The sequence below is a fragment of the Somniosus microcephalus genome, chromosome 11 (assembly GCF_052327205.1).
Source record: "Somniosus microcephalus isolate GS21.2 chromosome 11, FLI_Smic_1.0, whole genome shotgun sequence".
Taxonomy (NCBI): domain Eukaryota; kingdom Metazoa; phylum Chordata; class Chondrichthyes; order Squaliformes; family Somniosidae; genus Somniosus; species Somniosus microcephalus.
In genome coordinates this window covers 218,658,070-218,675,028 of record NC_140997.1, presented here as the reverse complement: position 1 = coordinate 218,675,028, position 16,959 = coordinate 218,658,070, and the positions used below count along the sequence as shown (strand labels likewise).

The 16,959-nt window shown below is 44.0% G+C and overlaps 1 protein-coding gene across 1 annotated transcript in view; it reads right to left on the bottom strand.

The window, feature by feature from the left end:
- gnai2a (guanine nucleotide binding protein (G protein), alpha inhibiting activity polypeptide 2a) overlaps positions 1-16,959 on the bottom strand; it is a 254,199-nt gene that overhangs the window by 121,689 nt on the left and 115,551 nt on the right. Inside the window, exons 2-3 of the mRNA XM_086001979.1 lie at positions 14,177-14,219; positions 13,153-13,294 (exon numbers count right to left, since the gene is read on the bottom strand). Of these exons, the coding sequence (XP_085858105.1) occupies positions 13,153-13,294; positions 14,177-14,219 (185 nt within the window). The remainder of the gene's footprint in view (positions 1-13,152; positions 13,295-14,176; positions 14,220-16,959) is intronic.

Below are 16,959 nucleotides of genomic sequence, written 5' to 3'. Positions count from 1 at the left end.
ACGTCATCACCACAATGTGGTCCAAATAAAACAAATTACCACTTAATTCAGCACCTAATTTGTCACCCAAAAGAAGCAATAAAACACTTCTTTATTACCAAATCCTGAACTATAGCTTGCAACAGACTATCAAGGTTTCTCCCCCACCCACCCATCCAACAACAAAGTCCAATCAGAAGCAGTGTCAAGACCACCACAGTTTCTCATTTACATCATTGACCTGGACTCAAACTCAAGGTCAAGTGATCAAACTTGCTGATGATACCAAACTGGAACAAGCCGTGGAATCAGAAAATTACCGAACGAGTTGGATAAAACAAATATGTGGGTATTAATAGGACAGCTGAAATTTCATGCAGACAAGTGTAGAGTGCTGGATGTAGGAAGGAAAAATAGGCAACAATGGTGTTGAAATGGCTAAGGATGAAGCGGAGACCCCCCTTGGAGTCTTACTAGACTCAATGCCAAACATGTCAAATCAATACAGAGCAGCAATCACCAAAGCCAATGCAATGTTGAACGAAATATCTAAAACAGTAGAATACAAGTCAGGTAAAGGCATGATCAAACAGTGCAGTGTTCTGGTCAAACAACACTTAACTCTGTTTCTCTCTCCACAGATGCTGCCTGGCCTGCTGAGTATTTCCAGCATTTTCTGTTGTTACTTAAGAGTACTGTGTCCAGTTCTGGACACAAGGGAGGTGATCAAGTGCTGGAGGCAGTGCAGGGAAGAGTTATAGGCTGATCCCTGGTGTCAGAGATCTGAGTTATGATAAAAGACTGGAGAAATTGGACATTTCAGCTTGGAAAAGAGGTGTCCAATAAGTGATCCTAGAGGTATACAAGATAGTTTAGCATATGGAAAAGGTAAACCCGGAAAATTACTTTAAATTCCAATGTTAGGGCAAGAGGAAATAAGTTCAAACTAACAAAAGGCAAATTTAGGGCGAATATCAAGGCATGCTTCCTTCAAACAGAATGACCACCACAAATTAGAATGGATTAGGAAAAAAAGGGGGGCTTTTGGCAGATACAAAGGAGTAAAGACAGAGGAAGCCCTAGGAGTATAAAAAGTGCAGGGGGATACTTAAAGAAATTAGGAGAGCGAGGAGGGGCCATGAAGTAACACTGGCGAGCAAAATAAAGGAAAATCCTAAAGGTGTTTTATAAGTATATTAAGGGCAAGAGGATAACTAGGGAAAGAGTAGGGCCCATTAGGGACCAAAGTGGCAAGCTGTGTGTAGAGCCAGAGGATGTAGGTGGGGTTTTAAATGAATTTTTTGCATCTGTGTTCACTATGGAGAAGGACGATGTGGACATAGAAATCGGGCAGGGGGACTGTGATATACTTGAACAAATTAGCATCGAGAGGGAGGAGGTACTAGCGGTTTTAGCAGGCTTAAAAGTGGATAAATCCCCAGGCCCGGACGAGATGTATCCCAGGCTACTATTTGAGGCAAAGGAGGAGATTGCAGGGGCTCTGACAAATTTTCAGAACCTCTCTGGCCACAGGGGATGTACCAGAGGACTGGAGAACAGCTAACGTAGTACTATTATTCAAGAAGAGTAGTAGGGATAAACCAGGGAATTACAGGCCAGTGAGCCTAACATCAGTGGTAGGGAAATTATTGGAAAAAATTCTGAGGGACAGAATTAGTCTCCACTTGGAGGGGCAAGGATTAATTAGGGATAGCCAGCATGGCTTTGTCAAGGGAAGATCATGTCTGACCAATTTGATTGAATTTTGAGAGAGGGTGACTAGGTGTGTGGATGAGGGTAGTGCAGTGGATCTGGTTTACATGGATTTCAGTAAGGCTTTTGATAAAGTCCCGCATAGGAGACTGGTCAGGAAGGTAAGAGCCCATGGGATCCAGGGTGTCTTGGCACATTGGATCCAAAACTGGCTTAGTGGCAGAGGGTGATGGTGGAAGGTTGTTTTTGTGACTGGAAGCCTGTGTCCAGTGGAGTACCGCAGGGATCGGTGCTGGGTCCCTTGCTGTTTGTGGTCTACATTAATGATTTGGATGTGAACGTAAAAGGTATGATCAGCAAGTTCGCAGATGACACGAAAATTGGTGGGGTGGTAAATAGCGAGGAGGGAAGCCTCAGGCTACAGGACAATATAGATGGGTTGGTCAGATGGGCGGAACAGTGGCAAATGGAATTTAACCCTGAAAAGTGTGAGGTGATACATTTTGGACAGACTAACCAGGCAAGGGAATACACAATGAATGGTAAGACCCTAGGAAAGACAGAGGATCAGAGGGACCTTGGTGTGCATGTACATAGATCCCTGAAGGCAGCAGAACAGGTGGATAAGGTGGTTAAAAAGGCATATGGGATACTTATATTCTATGCCTCGGCTAATGAAGGCAAGAGCAGGGAGGTTATGATGGAGCTGTACAAAACGCTGGTAAGGCCACAGCTGGAGTACTGTGTGCAGTTCTGGTCGCCATACTATAGGAAGGATGTGATTGCTTTGGAGAGGGTGCAGAGGAGATTCACCAGGATGTTACCTGGGCTGGAGCGCTTCAGCTATGAAGAAAGACTGGACAGGCTGGGGTTGTTTTCCTTGGAGCAGAGAAGGCTGAGGGGGGACCTGATTGAGGTATACAAAATTAAGAGGGGCATAGATAGGGTAGATAGAAAGGAGCTTTTCCCCTTAGTAGAGGGGTCAATAACAAGGGGGCATAGATTCAAGGTAAGGGGCAGGAGGTTTAGAGGGGATTTGAGGAAAAACTTTTTCACCCAGAGGGTGGTTGGAATCTGGAACTCACTGCCTGAAAGGGTGGTAGAGGCAGGAACCCTCACAACATTCAAGAAGCATTTGGATGAGCACTTGAAATGCCATAGCATACAAGGCTACGGGACCAAATGCTGGAAAATGGGATTAGAATAGCTAGGGCTTGATGGCAGGCGCAGACACGATGGGCCGAAGGGCCTCTTTCTGGATTCTATGACTATGACTTGGATGGAGTAATGGAGGTGAAAACCCTAGAATCATTTAAGGGGGGTGCTGCAAGATGTTTCTGGACGGATGAGATCAAGATGGGCTGAATGACCTTCTTCATCTGTAATTATCTTGCGAACATTTGCAATAATGACAATGCACCCTGGAGGAATCTCTGCAGAGGGCTGAAAACAAAGGTCAGGCGGAAACCCAATTCACCATACGTTTAACACTGCAGATCACCGTGCAAAAAGGAACTGAAATACCCTTTCTAATCTTTTCATTAACAGCTCGTCACCAGAGTGAATTGAGTAATCGCTGCATCAAGAATTTCAGAACCATCTGTAGCTTGTGCAAGATTCAGGTCATCAGGCATTCACTGAAGCACAGTAAAACTGAAATATAAAATGCTGAATCTATTTCGCTCTGCTGTAATGAAACACTTTAGATTTGAATAACTGTTACGAATCAAATACAGAAGAATTGTGCAATAGAAAATTTACTGGTATTTCATCCCACAATCCTGAGATTTGATTTTTTTTTAAAGTAGAAAAAACAGCTTTTCATTTAACCCTACATCCTAGCCTAGAGTGTTCATAAGTATCCTAATTTTCCATTACAAAAAGGTATAGTTGAACAGTCTTGAAATCTGACAGCAAAGTAAGATGGCTAGAAGCAGGTTACTGGTTATAACAGAACTGCAGAGTTCCCCTCCCCCGCTGCCCTGAAGGCACCAATTTCTTGTTGGGTACACAATAGGTATTGGCGATACTCTGGTACCTTACCCACGTGGCTGGTATTCCATTGGGAGCTTTGTGACAGTGAGTGTCAGCAGGCCCAACCCCTGCTCGACTGAGATTAGTTAACGCGCAGAGACTGCAGGTCAAATCTGTGACCTTCTCATCCGCATGGCTCAGATAAACTCAGCAGCCATCAAAGAAGCTATAAGGTAGCAAAATACTGCGGATGCTGGAAATCCCAAATAACAGAAAACGCTGGAAAAACTCAGCAGGCCAGGGCAGCATCCATGGAGAGAGAAACAGAGTTAACGTTTCAGGTCGAAGACCCTTCGTCAGAACTGGGAAAAAAAGCAGGAACGGGAATAGATTTTAAAGCAAGTGGGGGCTGGGAAAAGGGGGAGGGGATGAAAGAACAAAAGGGAAGGTCAGAGGTAGGATAGAAAGCAGGAGAGATTAAGAGACATTAAGAGATATTCAAGGAACAAAGGTTGGCTCTGGATGAAGTGTGAATGGCCCTGGCAGAATGATGGACAGCTGCCACATGGGAGGGAAGAAAAAAGCCCAGGCGAAAGTGTGGATTAAAAAAAAAGGGAAAATATATATAAGAATTTCTAGGTCTTAATCACTATATAATGTGCCAAAGTTTAATTATTAGTTACGCGATGTAATCATAAATCTTGATCTTAGACAGGATAAACATCAGAGCCCATAGCTTCAATACTCTTGTAATTAAGTGCGAGTTACTACACTTTACAATCAATGTTGCTGCTTCAAAGGGATTAGTTTAAACACCTGCAGCATTGTTTGCATCAACATTATCCCTCATTTCTTTTGGACCAGTACACTGGAGTTTCAGCTAATATTAGACATTGCCTTGCATTAATGATCTGCCAGTGCAGTGCTGTAGCAAAGGGAAAAGCACTGAAGGGATGGGAAAATAGTCACTGGATTGTCTTGCATACTTAGTGACTACAACAGTAGAGACACAAGTAGAAGCCTGGGAGCAGGACATCGGAGCTCTTGGGTGAAGTTGGCATATACCCCAGGAAATGCCAACAAGGGCTGGAGAGGGTGAAGAAAACAAACTTGAAATAAAATACAGGTTAACACCCTAATTAATTAAAAAATACATTCCAAAAAGAAAATGTATTTTCTCCCCCTTTAAATAACCTGTGCAGCTGCCAGAGCGAAGACATGCAACCTTTTTTATTCAGGCCTCTGTCAATCCCACTCTACAGTTATAGAACGTGCAAGAGTAATAGAGTTGAACTCAACTGTAACAACAAATGGGATTTATATAATGCTTTTATTATTCTTATCTGAGGAAAGATGTTCTTGCCATGGAGGGAGTGCAGCGAAGATTCACCAGGCTGATACCTGGGATGGCAGGAATGACGTATGAGGAGAGATTGGGTCGATTGGGCTTATACGCGCTGGAGTTTAGAAGAATGAGAGGAGATCGCATTGAAACTTATAAAATTCTACCAGGACTAGACAGACTAGATGCAGGAAGGATGTTCCCGATGGCGTGGGAGTCCAGAACCAGGGGTCACAGTCTAAGGATAAGGGGTAAGCCATTTAGGACAGAATGAGGAATTTCTTCACCCAGAGAGTGGTGAACCTGTGGAATTCTCTACCACAGAAGGCAGTAGAGGCCAATTCATTAAATATATTCAAGAAGGAGTTGGATATATTTCTTAAGGCTAAAGGGATCAAGGGATATGGGGAGAAAGCAGGGACAGGGTACTGAGTTTGGATAATCAGCCATGATCTCATTGAATGGCGGAGCAGGCTCGAGGGGCCGAATGGCCTACTCCTGCTCCTATCTTCTATGTTTCTATGAAAATAATCCAGGGATGCAAGAGCCAAGCCATGGTAGAAGAGTTAGGAGAGGTAGCCAAAAGATGGGATATGTAAAGTCAATGTAGGTCCATCAAGGATGGAAATGACAGGCCAGTGAGACTTGGTGCCAGACAGGATTCAGCCAGCTGAGTTTTGGACAAGTTGATGTTGATGGAGGGAGAGAGGCCTGCAAGGATAACATTGGGAAAATCGAATCTGGAAGTGCCAAAAGCGTGGATAAGGTTTACAGTAGTGTGGGGCCGAGGTAGAAACGGAAGTGGGTAATGTTGTGGAGGTGGAAGCAAGCAGCCTTGGATAGGATATGGGGTTTGTAGCTCAGCTCTGGAATGAACAGGATGCCAAAGTTTTGAGGTCTGGTTCGGCCTGAATGAATGACATGGGTAGCGGGATGAATTCAGTGGCGATGGTGTGGAATTTATGCTGGGGGCTGAAAAAAAAGTGTGTTGTCTTGATGTTCAGCTGGAGGAAATTTTGACTCATCCATGACTTAATGTCATACAGCCCAACAGCACAGAGGTAGTGCTGGGATCGATGGACATGGCGGAGCAGTACATGAGCATTTACTATGTATAGACGGAAGTCAACCTTGTGTCTACAGCTGATGTCACCAAGTAGGGAAAAAGATGCGTTCTTGGGAGGCTCGGGAGGTGAATTTGCAGAGGTCTGAAGGAAACCCATTGCTGGAGAAGCACTGGCTACATTTGGCCAGGTAGGAGTGGAGCCACACAAGTGCAGGTTGAGGAGGACAAGCAAGATGAACACGCCACAATCAGAGGATGTCACCCATATCCTTCGCCAGGACCATCTCAGTGCTGTTGAGCAGAGCGGACGTTAAACTGAAATTAATCAAACTGAGTTTTAGGGGAGATGCCAAAAGAGCTGGGTGGTGACAACGCAAGTGAAGCCCTTAGAGAGGAAAGGGAGGTTAGAGATAGCGTGATGGTTGGAGATGCCAGATGGGTTGAGGGCAGGTTTTGGAGGATGGGATGATGGTGGCAGTTTTGAAATGGACAGGGACAGTGCCTGAACAAAGGGAGCCATTAACAATGCCTCTGAGCATTGGGGCACAGAATAAAAGTAAAAGGATGCTTTTACTAAGTGAAACTGTACCCATTAGCAAAGGTAGCATTCCTCTTGCTGCCTGCACTTCGAGGCGCTCGGGTAGGCCTCAGTGCGGCATCAGCAGTGGGTGGAGGCGGAGCAGCGCGGCAGAGCGACTACAAGAGGCCCCAGAGGCTCAGGTAGGCCTCAGTGCGGCATCGGCAGCGGGTGGAGGCGGAGCAGCGCGGCAGAGCGACTACAAGAGGCCCCAGAGGCTCGGGTAGGCCTCACCAATCTCCAATCTCAGGCAAGGAGAGAGGTAAAAAGTATTCAAGGTGTGACATCACCACAAAACAGGTAGGTGATTGGTTGGAGTATTTCTCTCGTTTTAAAACTTTAAGTCTGTGGTTTATAGTTTTTAAGGTTGCTGTGGTGTACCAAGGCCTTAACTGGTGTAACTAGAGGGATTGATTTAATTTAAATCCAATTAATTAAAGGGGATATTAGCATCTAAAATCGGGCAGAGGGTGTCCATAACTAACAATAAAAAATTTAATTAATTACATAGAATGGAGCAGGTGATGTGTTACTGTTGCGAGATGTGGGAGCCGGTGAACCCCATTGAGGCTCACGGTGATTACGTCTGTGACAAGTGTCTGCTGCTACAGGAACTCCAGCTCCATGTTGATGAGCTGGAGTCTGAGCTTCAGACACTGCGACACATCAGGGAGGGGGAGAAGTACCTGGACTTTGCGTATCAGGAGGTGGTCACGCCTATGAAGTTAAGTAATTCAGATGTAGCCCATGGTCAGGGACAGGACGGTGTGACTACGAGTGAGGCAGGTACGGGGATCCAGGAGGTAGAGCTGGAGGAGCCGCAGCCCTTGCTCTTGACCAACAGGTTCGAGGTTCTTACTCCCTGTGGGGACAGGAGCAGGGACTGCAGGGAGGATGAGCAACCTGGCCACAGCACCGTGGAACGGGGGGCCATTCAAGAGGGGGGAGTAAATAGAAATGTTGTAGTGGTAGGGGATAGTATTATTAGGGGGATAGATAGAGTTCTCTGCACCCGAGAGCGAGAGTCCCGAAGGCAGTGTTGCCTACCCGGTACCAGGGTTAAGGACATCTCCTCTGGGCTGGAAAGAAACTTGCAGTGGGAGGGGGTGGATCCAGTTCTCGTGGTCCACGTTGGTACAAACGATGTAGATAGGACTAGGAAGCTGGTTGTGTTAAAGGAGTATGAGCAGCTAGGGGTCAAATTAAAAAACAGAACCTCAAGGGTAATAATCTCTGGATTATTACCTGAGCCACGAGCGAATTTGGCTAGGACAAATAAAATTAGAGAGTTAAATGCGTGGCTCAAAGACTGGTGTGGGAGAAATGGGTTTTGCTTCATGGGACACTGGCACCAGTACTGGGGCAGGAGGGAGCTGTTCCGTTGGGACGGGCTTCACCTGGCCAGTGCTGGGACTAGAGTCCTGGCGGATCATATAACTAGGGCTGTAGAGAGGGCTTTAAACTAACTAGTTGGGGGGGGGGGGGGGGGGGAAGGGAGGGGAGGTTCCTAGAGAGTAAGTAATAAAAATGACAACAGAGAAGGTCATAGACTTAGGTAACAGTGGGGAAATTAAAAACCAGAGCGTGTCAGAAAGGGGCAGAAGGTATGGAGTAAAAGGTAAAGTAATAAAAAGGGCAAAAGCAGGAACTAAGTGTCACAAAACATATATTTGAAAGTTCTCTATCTGAATGCACGTAGCATTCGTAACAAAATAGACGAGTTAATGGCACAAATAACTACATATGGGTATGATCTTGTGGCCATTACAGAAACATGGCTGCAGGGTGACGATGCCTGGGAATTAAACATACCAGGTTATTTAACAATCAGGAAGGACAGGCAAGAAGGAAGGGGAGGTGGGGTGGCTATGTTAATAAAGGAAGGAATCACTAATACAGAGAAATAATATTGGGTCAAAAGATCAGGATAATGAAGCAGTTTGGGTGGAGGTAAGGAATAATAAGGGGAAAAAAACACTAGTGGGCATAGTCTATAGGCCTCCAAACAGTTGCAACTCTGTTGGACGGAGTATCAATCAGGAAATAGTTGAGGCTTGTAATAAGGGAGCATCAATAATTATGGGGGATTTTAACTATCATATTAATTGGACAAATCAAATTGGGCAGGGCTGCCTTGAGGATGAGTTCATTGAGTGTATTAGGGATGGGTTTCTTGAGCAGTATGTAACTGAACCGACCAGGGGGTAAGCAACCTTAGATCTGGTCCTGTGTAACGAGACAGGATTAATTAAAAATGTCCTAGTAAAGGACCCCTTGGAATGAGTGACCATAACATGGTTGAATTCCATATTCAATTAGAGGGTGAGAAGGTTGGATCTCAAACAAGCGTGCTAAGCTTGAATAAAGGAGACTATGAAGGTAAGAGAGTGGAATTGAGTAGAGTGGATTGGGAAAATAGATTAAAGGGTAAGACGATACATGATCAGTGGTGTACATTCAAGGAGTTATTTTACAACTTCCAAAAAAAATATATTCCACTGAGAAGAAAAGGTTGTAAAAGAAAAGACAGCCATCCGTGGCTAAGTAAAGAAATTAAGGATAGTATTCGACTAAAAACAAGGGCATATAAGGTAGCCAAATCTAGTGGGAGGATAGAGGATTCGGAAAACTTTAAAAGACAGCAAAAAATAACAAAAAGATTGATTAAGAAAGGGAAGATAGATTATGAAAGTAAATTAGCAAAAAATATAAAAACAGATAGTAAGAGTTTTTATAGTTATACTAGCTGGGGAGCCCCGCGTTGCAAGGGCAATTTTGGGGCGCTTGGTCTCCCTGCCCGTGTGTCCCCCCTCTCCCTGTCATGTCCTCTCCCTCCCCTCCCGTCTCCCTCCCCTCGCCCACCCCCGCTCCCCTCTCTCCGGCCCCTCACCCTGCCTAGCGCCTGAGGTCCGGAGCTGAGGTCCCCCGCGTATTGCGCGGCTGATGGACGGCCGCTGTGGGCGGGCGGGCGGCGCATGAGCGGTCAGTGGGCAATTTTGGGGCGCTTGGTCTCCCTGCCCCTGTGTGTCCCCCCTCTCATGTCCTCTCCCTGTCCTATCCCTCCCTCCCCTCCTCTCCTCTCCTCTCCTCTCCCTCCCCTGCTCCCCTCTGTCCCTCTCTCCGGCCCCTCCCCCTGCCTAGCGCCTGAGGTCCGGAGCTGATAGTTATATAAAAAGAAAAAGGGTGGCTAAAGTAAATGTTGGTCCCTTAGAGGATGAGACCGGGAAATTAATGGTGGGAAATATGGAGATGGCAAAAACACTGAATGAATATTTTACATCAGTCTTTACAGTAGAAGACATTAAGAATATCCCAACACTGGACAAACAGGGGGCTATGTTGGAGGGGGGGGGGGGGGGGGGGAGGAGGAGCTAAACACGATCAAAATCACTAAGGAAGTGGTACTCGGTAAAATAATGGGACTCAAGGCGGATAAATCACCTGGACCTGATGGCTTACATCCTAGGGTCTTGAGGGAAGTGGCGGTAGGGATTGTGGATGCATTGGTAATAATTTTCCAAAACTCCCTGGACTCAGCAAAGGTCCCGGCAGACTGGAAAACTGCTAATGTAACACCCTTATTTAAAAAGGGCAGTAGACAGAAGGCTGGAAACTATAGACCGGTTAGCCTAACATCTGTGGTAGGTAAAATTTTGGAGTCCATTATTAAGGAGACAGTAACAGGACATTTGGATAATCATAATTTAATAGGACAAAGTCAGCATGGTTTTATGAAGGGGAAGTCATGTTTGACAAATTTGCTGGAGTTCTTTGAGGAAGTAACATATAGGGTGGATAAAGGGGAACCAGTGGACGTAGTGTATTTAGACTTCCAAAAGGCATTTGACAAGGTGCCACACAAGATTATTGCTTAAGATAAAAAAAATCACAGGATTGGGGGTAATATTCTGGCATGGATAGAGGATTGGCTATCTAAAAGAAGGCAGAGAGTTGGGATAAATGGTTCATTCTCGGACTGGCAATCAGTAACTAGTGGTGTTCCACAGGGGTCAGTGCTGGGTCCCCAACTCTTTACAATCTATATTAACGATTTGGAGGAGGGGACCGAGTGTAACATATCAAAGTTTGCAGATGATACTAAGATGGGGGGGAAAGTAGTGAGTGAGGAGGACATAAAAAACCTGCAAGGGGACATAGACAGGCTAAGTAAGTGGGCAGAGATTTGGCAGATGGAATACAATACTGCAAAGTGTGAGGTTATGCACTTTGGCAAGAAAAATTGTAGAGCAAGTTATTATCTTAATGGCAAGAAACTGGAAAGTACTGAAGTACAAAGGGATCTGGGGGTCCTGGTGCACGAAACTCAAAAGGTTAGTATGCAGGTGCAGCAAGTGATTAAGAAGGCCAATGGAATGTTGGCTTTCATTGCTAGGGGGATAGAATATAAAAATAGGGAGGTATTGTTGCAGTTGTACAAGGTATTGGTGAGACCGCACCTGGAATACTGCGTACAGTTTTGGTGTCCATACTTGCTCTCGAGTCAGTACAAAGAAGGTTCACTCGGTTAATCCCGGGGATGAGGGGATGGACATATGAGGAGAGGTTGAGTAGATTGGGACTCTACTCATTGGAGTTCAGAAGAATGAGAGGCGATCTTATTGAAACATATAAGATTGTGAAGGGGTTGGATCGGGTGGATGCGGGGAGGATGTTCCCGATGATGGGTGAAACTAGAACTAGGGGGCTATCGTACTAGGGGGCATAGTCTTAGAATAAGGGGCTGCTCTTTCAAAACTGAGATGAGGAGGAACTACTTCACTCAGAGGGTGGTAGGTCCATGGAATATGCTGCCCCAAAAAGCTGTAGAAGCTACATCATTACACAAATTTAAAACAGAAATAGACAGTTTCCTAGAAGTAAAGGGTTATGGGGAGCGGGCAGGAATTTGGACATGAGTCTAGGTTCAGATCGGACATGGCCCTGTGGTTAGCGGAGCGGGCCCAGGTAGCCTGATCCTGCTCCTATTTCGTGTGTCTAATTCTGTTAGATTCAGGAGATGGTTCTGTGATAGTAGATTGGCGGTTAGGATCAGATCAGCCATGATCTTATTGAATGGCGGAGCAGGCTCGAGGGGCCGATTGACCTACTCCTGCTCCTATTTCTTATGTTATGAAATATAAACTGCCCATCTTGCCTTGTTTATTGGTAGCAGGCACCCACATTTCTGTGGTTTTGTTGCCAAATATGAGAGCACTGCATCTGCCCGATGTCTGATGGAGAACACAGAGTGGACAGTAAACCAGGGGATTGGTATATAGTATCCCTCTCCAAAAACTAGTGCGGCCTTACTCAAGTCCATGACAACAATGCACTGAACAGAGCGTCTACATCATACTTCACTTTAAGCAGTAGGGGAAAATCTCATTAATCACTGTTCAGTCAGCTAATATTGTGCACAAGTGACACCCAGAGAGTGATAGCCATGGCAAAGCAAAGCACAAAAGCAATCCTTCTTTCAAAGGCTTTACATACTCTCAATGGATGTGCATCTTATATTTTGAATCTTACAGTACTCTTTCATCGACTCTCATGCTTGAATGCTCCATAACAATGATAGCTGCAAATTCATAAGCTGATCAGTTAAAAGGGCTTTTTTCCCCCGTGTCTATAGTTACAAGTATTTTTGCACATCACGCAAAGACCACTTCACATTATTTGAAGTATTTACGGTCTGAATGCAATTGCAGGCTTTCAAAATTGGATAACCAAATGTCTAAGTTAGAATGAAATCTGCAAAACTGTCACAACTGTAAAATACTGGGATCATTTGCGTAATTCAACAAACCTTTTGTTCATTTAAAGCAGTGTTTTTATTACCTTTACGGCATCCATTTGTATTATCTCCACATAAATAATGTTGGTATATGCTTTAATTTTCTCCAAATCTGTGATTTCTCCAACCCACATACCATGCTGACTAAAAAGCCTGATTAACAGCAGACATTCCCAGGCATCAGCCAATGTTAATCGCGATGGATCTTGCGAAGAAATTTTCTCCGCTCTAGCCTCTGCTTGGCACCTCTGTGACGGCACTCCTGAGATGGGAAACTTGCACAGGGGTCATCATGACCAAATGCACACAGTCTGCTCTACACCATAGTAAGAGCACTCCAGGTGGCAACATCTCCCCAGTTCCTGGCCAGTAAGTGAGGGTGTGTGGAGACAAGAAATGGAGGAACATCAGTATGTTTTCTTTGAAGGGAGAGAAAAATGAAAGGGGGAAAAGAAAGAGGGGAAGGAAAGGAGAGCGAGAGAAAAAGAGAAAGAGGGAGACAAAAGAAAGCGGGAGAATAAGGTGGTTAATAAGCTTAACCATGTTAACATTTCACAGTTTCTTAGCAATTTTGAGAGCGTTCCAATATCTCAACACACTCACAGAAAAAGCATTACAGTTGTGCATTGCCATTACTGCACATTTATCAAAAATAGAGAGTAGTTTACAAGGAACTTCCACCAAGAAAGACTGCTGATTTGACTTACTGCTCTGCCAGATTCTCCAAAGTCTATCTTCAGGTTTCCCATAGCTTTGATGATGGCCATGATGGACTGGATGGTGTTGCTGTACACGACAGCTTTGTACTGTCTGCATTCTTCTTCTGAGTACCCATCTTCGTGGATAATCCTATGGAATCCAAAAGAGAAATCCTTCAAACCCATGTTACGCCATCACCTGTGTCACCCCAGAGGCAGAGAGAAAATAATGGTCATGAAACGGTGTGTCTCGTTCCTCCTCCTAACCTATTTCTCATTCATTCATTCAGACTCTGATCCTGCTGCAATTGCCATCTTTCGCCAGAGGTATATTACAGCTGGTCAATTCAAACCAAAAAATATGGACATTGAACGACATGGCTAGAGCCACGATTCAGAAATTAGAGCATCTGTTTTTTTAAAGTTAGCACTGTAATGTTGCTCTTCATCTAGGTGGTTTCACAGGAATATTGCAGACTAAGGGAATGTCAACGTGTACCCCTTGAACATTCATTTAGGAAATACAGCTTGATTATGTAATTGTAAAAAGAAAAATATCCCAATTTATCAAGCAGGAGCTGGCAATTCAAGTCGCTCTGATCCAAGTGAGGGATCTCAATGTTTGGGAATGGATGATTTTTCCACTAATTGATATTCACTCTCAGCTTAAAGTACTCTTACTTCAGGCACAGCACTAAGTTGCCTCTAATCTTCCAAAAACACCCTTTAAGGCCCCTCTCTCTGCCTCTTCCCCCTCATCCCTATTCCAAGCAGAACACACTCATTGGTATCTGGGTGATACTGCCATTTTTCACACCAAGGCATTCTTGTGGCCTTGAAGTAATACTAAGAGTTACCGTGAGGATCACAGGCAAATCCATCATGTGTTAGTGAGGGGCATTTCAAGACTATGTTAGTGAATCACACTGCTAGTGAGGGTGACAAATCTGACTGTTACACTGAGAGGGGCACATCAGACTGTTTGTGGACAGTCAGTCTACATGCTTCAAAACATCAAGTACAGTACACTTACTTCATCTGTTTTACAATTGTGCTTTTCCCCGATTCTCCAGCACCTGTGAAGATAAAATAATAGATTGCTACCAAGAACTTCAATTTAATAATGAAATAGTACAACCTAACCTCTCAGGCTGTTCAGTAGTTAATATTTTGCAGTAGGCTCTGTTTGTATTGATTGGAGTATACTTACAAAGTGATGAATTGCACTGAGGTAATTTAGCCGCCTCCCCACTCGACACACAAATGCTGATATAGATCTGATCCTGCTAATATAGATCAGATGCCAATGTCTGAGGTGGGAGGGGGAAGAGAGAAGGGAAGAGTTTCCAGATTCGCACAGGACAACTTATTTCCCTCAATTTATTTATTTTAAATGTGAGCTTTGGTAATTGGGATGTCATTGTAAAATCAGCTTGTCGTATGTGTAAGGAAGAGTTTTGTTGAATTCCATTCCCTGACATTTTCCTTTTGTGCATTCTGCTGGTGATTTGAAAAGTTTTTTTTTTAAATCGCTTATTGGAATTCAATAAAAATGTAGCTACGGAAAAGTTAAGTGGAATAATTAAATATCTGATTAAATGAAATTGTGCAGCAAATTAACATTTCCCTGCCCAAAGAGTAACGCAGCTTAAGATCAGCCACTACCAGATTAACTGCTATTTTTTTTTAAACCACACATGAAATGTTCATTACCCTCCAATAATCAATCAATACAACCAGAGACAGCATGAGCTGAAGTGGTCTCAGCACAATACATGCTATAAATGTTACCTCACACACCAGAAGGAAAATCAATGGCAAGATGTTTTACTAATGAACGCAACGTTTCCATGGAAACCGCCCATGGAGGTGGAAAGTAGAAAATCATCCAAGTATGGTCACTCATCTTTTTACCAGTTCAGCCTTCGAAATACAGGTGAGCGCCTGATGCACTACCTCACCTTGCGTAACCTACGTCAGTTAGCGAGAGTGGCAATCCAGTCAGTCAGTGATGTGACTGCTTTTCACTTCAATGCCATGGGGAAGGGTGGGAGGGAGGGACATTAGAACAAGAGCAGGAGTAGGCCACACGGCCCCTCGAGCCTGCTCCGCCATTCAATAAGATCATGGCCGATCATCGACCTCAGCTCCACTTTCCTGCCTGATCTCCATATCCCTCGAGTCCAAAAATCTATCTCGGCCTTGAATATACTCAAAGACTCAGCATCCACATCCCCTCTGGGGCAGAGAATTCTGAAGTGTGAGGAGGTAAGGGATGATTGAGGAAGTTTTCAAGTGTAGGGGGGGAAAAAACCCTGCACCGGTTACATTTTGATTAAATACAGCATGCCAGCTAAAGGGTTATATGGTAGTTTGTACTGAAGTCAAACTGCAGACTGATTAATTGCTCCTCTGGATTCCTTCCCACAAAAAAATCCACAAATCTCAACAACCGGATTAATGGAGTTTGCAATTCCTGAACTAAATGCAACAGTCAATAAACAACATTGGAAGCTCAAATAAACTCAGGGTGTTTGTCCACTGATGACCTAACATTCATCTTGTGCTCAATTCTCAACTGCTGTCCCTCGGTTTTTAAAAAGAATATTTGATGCAAATGTTTTATTTATAGCATTGGTCTCTGCCCCGACGGGGAAACTGCCAGAATCAAAAAGAAGGCAGGAATTGTCAAGTACTTGGTCCTAAAATACATCCCATTTCCTCTAAGAAGTGTCTGATAAAAATTGAAAATTCTGTATTTAACTTTTTGGGTCCAATATGCATGACTCACCAACCTTTTCAAATCCTCATTGGCAGGCTGGCCAACACTTGCAATAATCCATGGATCATAATTTGACTTTCACTAATGAGAATAGACTTGGTTCCTGAGCCTCTACATAAAATAAAATAATTTAAATTATCCTCATTGGCCTTCTCTGGATCAGTCAGATCTTCATGGAGACCATAACTGACACAAGCTCTATGCACGCCTCCTTCAATGACCAACAGTGTCAGTATCACTTTCTTGGACTTGTATTCTACTGGCCTACTTATACGCATCAACATTTCAATCTGACTGCAAATTACTACATGATCAATGTTTTGTCAAATATTTGTTCTCTTCCCCCATATTCACCTTGGTAGACACTTCACCAGAATTACGTGTTATTTTTGGTGGAGAAATATATTGTCCCTCTAAGTATTAGAACAAATGCAGAGGAGGAAGTACTGCGCATTTGCAATACCGTCTCCATGTAAAGTTTAAAAATCGCCCGCAGCACTGTCTCGCCATCCCTTTCCCCGCTGTATGGAGACAAGTTTCAAGATGTTGCTTTGGGAGCATCAGCAAGCGCGAACCTTGTTGATTGAAATGTCTGGGTTGTCTCAGACTTAACTGGATGAAGACTCTGGATGTTTGACCTTCCTTGGTCATGAAGTTACTAATTCAATCATTGGCTGATTACCCTCAAAAGTGGTCACGAGCATCAAAGTAAGGGATTACTCATTGGAATAGAAAATGTCAATTTGGATTTTGGAACAAGGGTGCTTATTTTACACTCAATCGAGGTGCAGATAGGCTTTTGGTGATATGGTCTACAGATTGTGATCCTGGTGGTTTACTATAACTCGAATCATTTCTTTCATGTTAATGTAGGTTGACAGAAGGCAACATATTTGTGGAAAATACTGTGATATACAGTTAGTGCAGTGGCAGGCAAATGTTGATACTGGTTCAAAGGAAAGCAATGCTGCACTGAAATAATATGGTTATCCATCTCAGCAAATGACAAAGTAGTGAAGTATAAATCGCCTTCA